The sequence below is a fragment of the Gekko japonicus genome, unplaced genomic scaffold, assembly GCF_001447785.1.
Source record: "Gekko japonicus isolate JY-2015 unplaced genomic scaffold, Gekko_japonicus_V1.1 scaffold1036, whole genome shotgun sequence".
Classification (NCBI taxonomy): Eukaryota; Metazoa; Chordata; class Lepidosauria; order Squamata; family Gekkonidae; genus Gekko; species Gekko japonicus.
In genome coordinates this window covers 212,872-224,887 of record NW_015170920.1, presented here as the reverse complement: position 1 = coordinate 224,887, position 12,016 = coordinate 212,872, and the positions used below count along the sequence as shown (strand labels likewise).

The window sequence follows — 12,016 nt, the reverse complement described above, 5'->3', positions numbered from 1 at the left end:
CTCGGGGCGCCCCAGACGGGCAGACTTGGATTCACACCCTGCTCCGTGGATAGGCCGTCCGGTCCATCGGATGGCCCAGGGGAATTAGCTCACCTCGGAATCGGTGAAGCTAAGCAGGGGCCACCCTGGTTAGTATTTGGATGGGAGAGCAGAGCAGACCAGACCAGAAAACCTGCGGGGGTCCCGACGCAAAGGCAGCCAAGGGAGCAAACCGCCTCCGAATGTCTCTTGCCCTGAAAACCCAACCGGGTGTCGCCGTAAACCGGCTGAGACTTGAGGGTACTTTCCGGCCCGGCGGCCACTTTCCCTCTGGATTTTGCCAGTTCACAGGATAAAATCCAGTTGGAAAGTGCACTGAAAGGAGGAGGAGGAGGAGGAGGAGATTGGGTTTATACCCCGCCCTTCACTACCCGAGGGAGTCTCAGAGCGGTTTACAATCCCCTTCCCCTCCCCACAACGGACACCCTGTGAGGTAGGTGGGGCTGAGAGAGCTCTCCCGAGAACTGCTCCTGAGAGAACAGCTCTGAAAGAATTTATGACTGACCCGAGGTCACACCAGCAGCTGCAAGTGGAGGGGTGGGGAATCAAACCCGATTCTCCCAGATTAGAGGCAGCGCTCTTAACCACTACACCACACTGTCTCTCGAGAGGGGCAAGGTGCCTTGCTGCAGGCTGCTGTTGGATATTACAAGTTAAAATTACACGCAGTATATCTGGGGTTAAATGTTTGTTTGTGTTGTCACAGGAAGTCACATGTGCTTCATGTAACCAATGTTAGTTTAGGACTACAAGCCCCGGAGAATTCTCCCTGATCTAGGAGTTTCATTGGAATTAAAGTGTCAAAGTGTTTCAGCATTTTATGGCTCCTCTTCCTGTCTTTGTTTGGAGTTCTGAAGCAGAAAGAAGAGCAGCCATTATCACTCTTCTAGTCTTGTCTTTTGTAGTGTAAAGATGTAAGGAATTTAGCTCTGTTGTTATTTTCATTCCAGTTACCCTTCCCTATGCTAGAATGTAGTAAAAACTTTCTATTTTAAACGCACATGGACTCTGAGTCTGAATTATTTTACTCTGGCACTTCTAAGCTATTTTATCTCTGCTAAAAACCAATTTTTAAAACCCAACAGCTGCTCTCCTGCCTGGGCTGCGGTCCTGCACACTTTAGGACGCTTCAGGGCCAGGCCCTTCGCCCTCGGGACTGCAGGCCCAGACGTCAGCAAAGCGGTAGAGAGCCTCCACCACGTGCTTAGCCCATCAGCCCTCTCGCTTCCTCCTGCCTGACTTGGGTGTGTGTGTTTCCTTTCTAGATTGCCCTGGTCTCCAGCGTGGCTGCTGCTGCTACTTGTCGCGCCTTGATCGCAAGGGAAAACAGGCCCTTCGCACTGAGGCAAGGGTCAGGCGGGAGCCCAAGGCTGCTGGTCCATCACACCTGCCATTTTTATTATTCCTTTATTTAAAGAAAGGGAGAGGACCAATGGCATCCTCCTCCCCCCTTCCTCCGTGTAGCCCTCACAACAAACTGCCCTGCGAGGCCGATTGGGGGGGGGGGGGTAGCCCTGTTGGCCTGCAGTAGAAGAGCTGGGTTCGAGAGTCCAGCAGCAGCAGACCAAAACAAGATTTTCAGGGCATTCTTAACTTTTATTTATTTACATCCTTTGGAGTCCATCTTTCTGCCTTGGACTCCAGGCGGATTACACAGCATGTGAGCTTTTCAGAGTCAAGGCTCCCTTCCTTAGACCTGATACCCGCACCCGGGAAATCTTGTTGGTCTCTAAGATGCTACTGGACCCGCAACTCGCTCCTGAGAGGTCGGTTAGGCAGAGAAGCCCAGGGGCTGATCCGAGTGAGGATTCGAACCGGAGTCTCCCAGGCTCTCCTCCAGAATTCCAACCGCTACACTCGGCTGGCTCTCACCCCCAATGCCACATCCCTCAGTCTTATTTCCCAGGAAATGTGTACATAGGATTGCTAGTTGAAAGATGGTGAAGGCCAAACAACGGGCACCTGCATTCTGGAGAACCTCAACAGCTTTCGCATAGCGGGGGAGCAGTGCTCCCTCTAAGCTGAGTTAATGTGAGCTTGCTCACAGTTTTCTAGCCTCCGGCTCACACATTTTTGTCTCAGCTCAGGAAGGAGGGCTCCCGAGCACACTAATTTGTGCAGTAACCCAATCCCTCGCTCACAAATTCAATGCCAGCAGCTCACAAAGCAGAATTTTTCCTCACAAGACTCCACAGCTCAGAGGGAGCATTGCCAGGGAGATGAAAGTTTCCACCGATCTCAAACAGTCTGATCGCAAACAGCTTTCTCTCGGGCTGGTGTGGTGGAGGGAGAGCCCAAAAAGAGATCAAGGAGCCGACTCACCTACCCGAAACCCATTAGGCTGGGCGGGGGTGGGGACGGGACATCAACGCCACTGATTTCCAAGCAAAGTCAAGAGCTGGCCAGAGCAGTGGCCCCGGCGCCCCTCCCACCTTCTGACTGGAATACAAAAACTCAGACCCCCATTCCTGAGGAAGGGAGCTTTGTGCTTGGCCCTCGAAAGCTTGTTCCCTGGAAACCTTGTTGGTCTCTGAAGTGCTCCTGGACTTGGATTTAGCTGTTCTGTGCTGTAGCCACTGTGTTTTGAAGGGCAGTTGTCAGTCTTTCCCCCCCCACACACACACACCAGTCTGGATGGCTTAGGAAGGGAAATGCTCCCCCAAAAGGAAAGAATCTTCGTGTCAACATAATTAGAAGTAGACCCCTCGTATGTCTGTAAGACTAGCAGAAAACTTTTGTGGAGCTCTTTACAAAAAAATAAATTAAAAATACAAATAAATCTTAGAGGGTCTTTCTAGAGACCCTTCTGGAAGAGGTACAGTAGCATAGATCCCCCGCCCCCCGGCAGGTTCCGCATACATGGATAAAATGCTACATTCCGGTCAGCGGCTGCCCGGCTCAGGACCGATTCCGAGGGGATCTCTCGGGACTCGCATGGGACCAGAGAGCCGGTGTCCCAGACTCTCAGCAATTTAGCCAGGAAGCACAACAGAATCTGTCTCCAACACGGACCTCTCACGCTGCAGACTTAACCCGGAGCTAAATATCTCTTTTACTTCTGTAAACACGTCTATCTGCCCTTGAAAATAACTCTGCAAAACTCCGGTGTATATTCCTGAGTAAACACGCCGAGGATCGAACTGCACAACCGGACCACTTCTGCAAAACCGAGTGCACGGCCCCGATTCTAGACGCACTTGCGTCTTAGAGTCAGTTCCGCCGAGATCGATGGAACTTCATTCCAAGTACGGCTAAGCGACCTAAAAAATCCATATTTAGAAAGCAAGTCCCGTTGGGATCAATAGGACTCGAGCGCAGCCCCCAGTTTTGCTGGCTGCGATCCTGCACACGCTTACTCCCGTGGAAGTCCGCGAGATTTGCACAGGACTAAGTCTGGTTGCGTATGTGCAGGATCACACGCCCAGGGTGTAGGACACAGATTTCACACACACACACACCCGCCCAGCTCTCCGCCCCAGGAGGCGGGTGACCATAAGAGCAAAGGCCGTTCGCCTCATTCTGCTTCTCCTGACGTCATGCAAAGCGTCGAACCGCTCGGTCTGGGCAGGGGGTCCAAACCCCGAGGCGGGAGCCAAATGGCATTTGGTGGCCCGACCCCCCCCCCCACACACACACACACGCTCGAATGGCGCGGGGGATTCTTCGCAACCCCTCCTCCCCCCCGCCGTACTTGCCTGCTGAAAGGGCATCCGCAAAGCGCCCACGTTCACGTAGGGGGCCACTCGGCACGCTTCGAACTGACTGGCTGCTCCGATGAGGACCCCTGGAAGGAACAAGAAGCGGGTCATCGTCGGGGGACCTGGGCCAAAAGAGTCTGCTGGGAAGTGCGCGAGGGGCGCGGATCTGAGCTGGGTGGGTGAGACCCTTCCAGACACGGTGTTGAAGAGGAGCAAGTTGGTCCGGAGGGGACCTCAGGAGGATGACGACGACGCCTTGTGCCTGGGACTGGGGGAGGGGGGAGGGAATCTACCGGTAAGGGTGCAGCTCTATGCAAAGCTGTGTTAAATGCACCAAGTTGCTTCAGACTTATGGCGACCTTTGAACTAATGGCCTCCAAAACGTCCTGCCATTGACAGCCTTGCTCCGGTCTTGCAAACCGAGAGCCCTCGTGGCTTCCTCGAGTGAGTCCATCCATCTCACCTTGGGTCTCCCTCTTTCCCTGCGGCCTTCAACTTTTCCTAGCCTAATTGTCTTTTCCTGTGACTCTTGTCTTCTCATAAGGTGACCAAAGTTTACCCAAACTGCTTTCACACGTGTTGGATGATGCATTTTGAATATGCTTTAGTGATCGTTTGCAACTGGGATTTTCCTGCGTGAAAGTGGATTGGAGGGACAATATCCAACGTGTGTGAGAGCCGTTCCAGAGTTTCTCCAGACTAAGTTTGTTGATTTCAAGGGGTTTATATTAGGGAGTAACTCTGCATAGAATTCCGCCGCCGGGCTCGCGGAGTAATTGCTGGTCAATTTCACCTACCTTTGTGTAGCTGATTCTCTTGCTTTCGGCATTTAGCTCTTCTGTTCTGAAACCACACCTAGGGAAACAGGGAGAAAACGGGCTCAGTACAAAGCCGCCTCTCTATCTATCCAGCTCTTGGCCACCCTTCCCCCTGGCAGACTTTTGCAATCCCCCCCCCTTCCCCCCGCCGCCGCCGCCGCCGCGTTTGGGGCTATGTGACAGAAGGCAGCTTTCTGCCCGTCTTGGAAGTCCCAGCAGCACTATCAGGACAAACAGGCTACAGGCCCGGTTTGTGGGCTTCCCTGAAGAAACTGTTCAGACCCTGCTGGTGGAGACAACCACGCTGACGATCCGAGATGGGGATGATCCAGCAGTCTGTGCCCGAAGAGGAAAGACAAATGGCGCCCTTTAGGGATTCTCTATTAATCATCCCCTTGGCAGTACCTAACTTCTGTTTTATGGGTGTTCAGAAAGTAACCGTTTGGGGACACACTCCTTCCTTCCTTCCTTCCTTCCTTCCTTCGTTACGTCCTTCCCAATCTGCCTATCTATCCTCATGTACCTTCCCTCCTTCCTTCCTTCCTTCCTTCCTTCCTTCCTTCGAAAGGTGTCAACCCATCCCCAAATCTTGCCTTGTGAATACAGGGTATCAGTTCATGCAGAGAAACTCCAAATTCCTTTTTTTTTTGAGGGGGGAAGTGGGTATCCAGGTTTTAGGGTTCCCCATGAACCAGGGGACCTTTTGGGACTCCACCTGTACCCCACTGCAGAGCCGCAGCTCATCGTGGAGATGCCGTCACGGTTTACGTGTCCCTCCCCTCCCCTTGAACGACTCCGTACACCAGATAGGCCTATTTCAGTAAGTAGCCCTGCTGGTCCGAGGTAGAAAAGCTCGGTCTGAGTCCAGGGAGCACCTTAGAGACCAATAAGAGCTGGCCTGGTGATGACCCCCAGACATTTCTGCAGGGAGTGACTCTCGCTTCCTCCCTCGCTCTCTAGATCCAAACCGATCTAGACCAAAATGTTAATCGGCCTCCCTCTTCTTTCCCTGTGGGATGGAACTGGCTTCCCCGGGGTGCAAAGCGAAGCTTCTGCGCGTTCACCACGGTCCAGTAGCAGATTACTCCCAAGTAAGCGTCCCAGGGGTTGCAGTCTTTCTGGGAAGTTATCAGTGAAATCGATTGGATGGGCACTCTTTTCCCCTGCCCTTCTTCATTTTAACTGCTATTGTTTGCAGCGGTGGGAGAAACTTTCAACGAGAGGTTGGCTTTTCTCCGAAATCAAAGGCGTCGAAACGGCTGGATCGACCAGGAGGCCGCAAGTATGTGCAGGGTTGCCATCCTAGACTGCATTTCTTGGGGAGGAGGAGATCTTACTGGGAGGTAGTTCCTCGAAGCCAATGGACTGCTCAAGTGTAAGCGCACTTGCACGGTTTCCACGATCCTCAGTTGTGGGCCCCAGTATTCGGAACTGGGCTAATTGGCGACTAACTTTCCGCGTCCCACTTAGAATCTGAGACTTAAAAGAGCGCCCCTTTTGGAAGGGGACAGTTGCCGCCTGTTCCGCTTTGTAGTCAATTACTTTCTCGGGCTCCCTTTCATCTTGGGCCAATCGAATGATCCCCCTCCCGAGCTGCCTCCCCCCCCCACCTTTCCCGGCTATCTAATGCTTAAAAAAAAAAAGACTCGTGATAAAGGGAGTTCAGATGTTTGCGCAAGAAGACCCGAGAAGAATGCGCTCATTAAAAGCCTGTAATATTAATTAGCTTTATCTTCAAGAAAAACGAAAACACCAAAGCTTTTAATGACTCACTTTTTGGGGGGGTAATTACTGTCATAAAAGCGTCACTACAAAGAAGTTGAGAAATTCTCTGTTCCTCTGTGCAGTGGAGTGTAACACAGAAGCGGAATAATTGTCTCATTATTATGATAATCTAATTTGCTCCCATAGAAAAAAAGAGAGAGAGAGAGAGACAGAGAGAGAGAGAGAGAACTCCGAGCCAGGCAAGGGGATACTTTGCCGGCTGGAAAGAGGGAAAAGTTTGAGATCAGCAATAAGAACTTGGGCCCTGTTTCCTTAGAACAGAAGAGCTAAAGCTTTGGACCCCTCCCTGATCTGGGCATGCTCAGAAGTAAACCCCACTGAGTATGATGGGACTTACTTGGGAGTAATGGCCGTTGGCCTGCCAGTAAACAGGTTAGTCCTGTTAATTTCTAGCGCTTCGCGTCTTTCCCATTTTAATCAATGGGACTCTGCGAGCACAGTCCTAAACGAACCTCTTCAGAACTCCCCCCCCCCCAACGGGGCTTTACTCCCAGGGAAGATGAAATGCTTGACATCGACTAGATCTATTTTTGGGTGGGAGGGGGAGAAAGGGGTGACCTCGAGAACTGTCTCAAAGATCGGACGAAGTGATCTTCCCCCTGGGGAAGATAAAAAACTACAGGGTGGACAGAGTTTATTGGGATTTGGTTGAAGACGACGACGTATCCATTCCTATAAATGTGTATCGCCTAATTTATTGCCATGTAGTCCTAGACATGTTTACTCAGAACTAAGTTTCCGTTCAATGAGATTGACCCCCTGGTAAGTATTCCAGGGTAGATTCCTAATGCACAAAAGACAGGAGCAGTGCAATCCTGTGCAGAGCTGAACAGTTCGTTTATTGGGTTAGGCTGCTGGAGTAACTCGGCACAGGAGGGGCCTCTGTTGCAGGACGGCACACAGCGAATGTTCTGAGGCTCACTGGGAACTCCCTCGACCTAACAACGCTTAGGACCGCGGAAGTACGATCTTAGTCCCAAAAAGGTACCGTGACGTTTTTTGGAATGGACTTCACGATCGAGCTAAAGGCATAGGATCGGACTGCACGCCTGTTTGCTTAGAAATAAACCCCACTGCCTACAACCGGAGAAAAAAGTAAGTGCACCGAGGCAACCTACGTTTGCAGGACGTTCCCCAGAAAGCGGTGGGGTTTGCTTCTAGGGAAACGTGCTCAGGATAGGGCCCGTTTAAGTAAACATGAATAAAGCCGTGCTGTTATTAGGTCCAAGGTCCTAAACATAATTACTTGGAAGTAAATGCCATTTTGGGGGGGGGGGGGGTCCGAAGGTATTTACTTCCGAGTAGGCACGGGTTTCCAGCCTGCCTCGCCAGACCTTTTTCCAAGCTCTTCTGCCTCAGAGATGTCACCATCTGCCAATGAGAGGCAGCGAGGCAGCGTTTGAAACAAAATCGCTGCAGAGCATTTCTGGGGGGCATTTAAAAGGAAGGAGACTATAATCTATGTAAATCTCTGACGGTGATTCTGTATGGATTATGCTGGGCGGCAGTTATTCTTTTGTTGGGCCAAACAAACCTCCCTCCGTAGGAATCACCGCCTTTTAATTCTCTCCCCCCCCCCCTCCACAGACCAGTTGGGTGACCGAGAGGGCTTTTTTGTTTAGAGCGGCCAAGCTAAATCGGTGGCCGCCTAGAAAGCAGAAAAGCAGAGACAAGGGGGTTTTTTGGTGTTTTTTTTTAAAGAAAGGCTCTTTTTCTCTAGGCGGGGATGTCTTTCAGAAATACGACGATATTCGCCTCTTCCCTCCTTTTGGAAGACAACGCGAGGGTTCCGTTTGCTGCCTTTTATCCGATTACAAGACGCAAAGAGAAAGCCTCTAAGAACCGGAGCCCCGCTCGGTGCAGATGGCCGCCTCCGAGCACAAAGATGGAGGGGGAAGTATCTGTTACAGGCGAGGACCTGGCTGGCGGCTGCAGATGTTCGCGGGCCTAAAACGGCTCCATGTGTCCGCACAAAGAAGGCCCCGTTCCCCAGGCCGGAACCCCTGAGCGCAGAAGGTGGGGGGGAGAGGGAAGAGACTCCCCCGGAGGAGCAGCGGGCTGCGCAGACGGGGGGAGACTGAACCCGGGAGGAGGGGAGGGAGATTGACACGCTCTTCAGAATCCGGCTGGCCCGACCAAGGCTCGGGTGTGTCTTCCCTTTTCTTGCCGCTCTCGGGTCCCTTGAGATCAACGGGGCGCCTGTGTGTGTGTGATTTTAAATGGACTGTAAACGTGTGCGCTTTGGCAACTCTCGGCGTCGTTTAATTGTCAATCCCTCCACAAAATTAATTCATTCACCCGTCTGTTATTTTTGTAAACGGACCGCAACGCAGCTTACATGGACGGACCCAGATGGAAAGCTTTGACTGACACATTTAAACCCCAAGTGATAATATTTCCATGGTGCCAAGCGGCATTTGATGGACATCCATTCCGCCAGCTCGAGACTGTATGCGTCTTCCGGCAGAGACCTGTTTCTTTTACGCGTGCCAGGCCGATTCATCGAGTACTATTTACTTTAACGAGAGGACAGGGAAGGAACGGACTGGCCATTGGCCACCGAGCGTGGCAGGCCGGCATTTTCTCAATATGGGCCAACTAACTGAAATAAAATTGACTTAACCCCCTGGAAATATGTCACATTGGAAGAACCGGACTGAAAGGGCGCATCCCCGGACCTGTTACTCCAGAAGAATTCCTATCGTCCGACTAAGAACTGACAAAATAAGCCGCCTGTCCCCACCCTGAGGCTGACGCCCTTTCACCTTCAAACATATTCGATGGGGGTGAGGCGGCATCAGCCCGATTCTGTCCTCAATCTATCCCATGAACAGTCGAACCCCACCCCCACCCCCATGTTCCAGACTGGAAGGACCCCGACGCAGCGCGGTTTTAGGCAGAGTCGCGGTAAGTCCCGGAGAGTTCGAAGGACGGCAGGTGCGCGGGAATCAGCCCCAGCCTCTGGCAGAGCTCCTCCCTCATGAAGGCGTCCGGGTAGTGGGTCTCGTCGAACAGGCGCTCCAGCTCGTTCAGCTGCTCCAGGGTGAAGTTGGTTCGGCTCCGGCGCTGCTTGATCTTCGTCTGGCCCTCGTCTTCCATCACTTTGGCATCCTCTTTGCGATCCTTCAGCTCGGGGGAAACTGGGCCGGAAAGCAGAAGGCGGTCAGAGAGATCATCTCTCTCCCCTCGCCCGCCCAGGGCGAAGGGGGAGGGGGAGGAGGGATCAATGAACGGCGCAAAGGTCACCTCGCTTAACAGTTTCGGGGCTGGCTGGCTGGCTGTCTCCGCTGGCCTTAGCGGATCGCGGGCCAAGCCAGAGGGATCCCCCCTCCAGCCACCCAACCCACCCCACCCTTCGTGAGCCTGGCCAGGCGCAGCATTCCGCAGGGCGGCCTTGGTTCGTTCCCACACCCGGAGACTCCCTCTTACAAAGACCAAAAGCGCCCCAGGGGAACTCGGGTCTACTCAGAATCCTACTCAGGTATATTCAGTGGGGCTTGCTCCCAGGAAAGTGTTCTACGGATTGCACTGCCACTCCTGGACAGGTTTGCAGGGGGATCCCAATGAAGGCCTGTCCAAACGCGATCCTCCGCACAATCCGTTTGTCCTGCTCAGGATCGCGCGGCACCTGTTTCGCGACTGGAGTCCCGGATTTCGAGGGAGCCAACCGAGCCAGGCTTAAGGCCCCGGTTGGAAAGGCGGCCTCGCCGAAGTCGGTGTGCTGAAGCAGCCGGACTGACCGGCGCGGTTTGACCCGAAGTCAGGCCATTGATTCCTGTCTAGAGTTTCCAAACTCTCAGCAGAACGGAGGTCAATTAAAAAAGATGTGCCCTGCCTTCCAAGACGGTCCCTTTCCTTCCGCAGAGGCCGGTTTTTGACAGCTATCCCAGAGATGCTCTCTGCCACAGTCTCCCCACCGGCCTAAGAAATCCGGGATCGTGGCTGGGAGGAGGGAAGGAACCGCCTCCTCGTCGTCCGTCCCCCCCCCCGTCCTGGCTTCCCTGGGAAAGGGGGACCCGAGACGCCCAGAGCGTTCAAGGGCGCCGACTCGCTCCCTGCTGCGCCGGGACCTTCAGGCCTCCGGTTGAGCAGCCAGCACGGCCTCGCACGTCCCCGCGCCAGGTGTGTTTGTGTGGGGGGAGCTGGACAAGCCACGCGGCAGCAGAAGGCCTCTGCCGGCTGCCAACTTTTCTTGGGGGGGGGGAGTTTACTATCTGCCAAACTAGATGCTGGTCGGAGCAACTTTCCCTGGGCCCCGCGTCACAAGTTGGCCGGCAGGCCTCCCTCTTTGGTCCCTTCCTTCCCTCCTCTCCGGGTGCCCTCGCGGTCCCTCCTCGCCGGCTAGACTGCAAATTCCTTGCGGCAGCCGGCAGGGACCCCCTCCCTGCCCCCCCTCGGCGCCCTTTCCGGGCTAGACTGACACCGGCCTGGCTTGGTTTGCTCGCTGTTCTTCTCCAACCACCCCACCACCCCTCACTTCGGACGCAAGCTTGGATTTCGTTCTCTGCGTGTGAACGTGGCGGAGTGACACCATTCTTTGGCCCCGCAGGGGTGCCCTGAAGCCGGCTCGCCCGTCCTCCCTCCCTTCCCCGCACGGATTTGCCCACCGCCCGGAGCCCAGGTCTGCCGCGTGCATTTCTCTCTCTAACCGTAGCCTAGATTGGTTTGGGAAATCACTCCCGGAAGAGGCTCTGGGACCTGCTCGGCACCACTTCGGGGAACAAAAGAGTCGGAACAGACACTCCCTCCCCCGCCTGTGACATCCGCAGTCTCCGACCCAGACGCCGGCGGTATTCAAATGTGCGCCGAGGCCTCCAGGAGCTCTGGAGAAGCAACCAAGGCAAGCCGTCGGGCTGGGGCGGCTTCCCTTCTCTCTTGCCTCCCCTCCTCCCGGTATCGCTCGGTTGGCTTTGACCTCCCAACTGACCACGAGCAAAAGGAGCCTTCCAAGTGTAATACTTGGCTTGCATTTCTAGGCTGCTGGACTGGGAATGTTTTGGTTTCCGATAGAGGTAGGCCATTGGTTAAAAAAGAAAACAGAATTGAAAGCAAACTTTTATCAAGCGTCTGTTGTTTCAAGGGAATACCGGTTTAAACACTTTTTGGGGGGGGGGCGGGGATTCGGTCCCTCCCTTTTCTGGCGCACCATGTTCGATGCTTCCTTCCCCCAGCGATGGAGAACAGCGTTTCAAACTTCGCGTGGCTATTTGAGCCACGCTAAACACAGGCTGTGCGTTCCTTTCTCCTTCCATTGCAGAACAGAAAGGGATGGATGCGGTCGAAATTTATCGTCCGCTTGCATATTTTCAATAGCTAGACCAATGCATGCCGCCTATACTTTTGAAAGAAAGAAAACATAGCTAATTTTTGCGCATAGGACCCCTCCATCAATACCCACTCGTGAGAAGGATTCCGGAACCACGCAAAGTGACGGTCTGCTGGGTTCAACACCTGCGATTTCCCCCGGAATACCCCGAGCCAAACCCTCCCCCTCAGCGTTTGGGTCTGGACGAAATGAACTACAACCTGGGGATTGGGGTTCAATACCCACTCGTGAGAAGGATTCCGGAACCACGCAAAGTGACGGTCTGCTGGGTTCAACACCTGCGATTTCCCCCGGAATACCCCGAGCCAAACCCTCCCCCTCAGCGTTTGGGTCTGGACGAAATGAACTAC

General features: G+C 53.7%; 1 protein-coding gene across 1 annotated transcript in view; it reads right to left on the bottom strand.

Moving 5' to 3' along the window:
- The window catches only part of SHOX2 (short stature homeobox 2), an 11,386-nt gene extending 1,666 nt beyond the window's left edge, over positions 1-9,720 (bottom strand). Inside the window, exons 1-4 of the mRNA XM_015418768.1 lie at positions 9,693-9,720; positions 9,274-9,480; positions 4,535-4,594; positions 3,735-3,823 (exon numbers count right to left, since the gene is read on the bottom strand). Of these exons, the coding sequence (XP_015274254.1) occupies positions 3,735-3,823; positions 4,535-4,594; positions 9,274-9,480; positions 9,693-9,720 (384 nt within the window). The remainder of the gene's footprint in view (positions 1-3,734; positions 3,824-4,534; positions 4,595-9,273; positions 9,481-9,692) is intronic.
- Between the last annotated feature and the right edge of the window lie 2,296 nt (positions 9,721-12,016).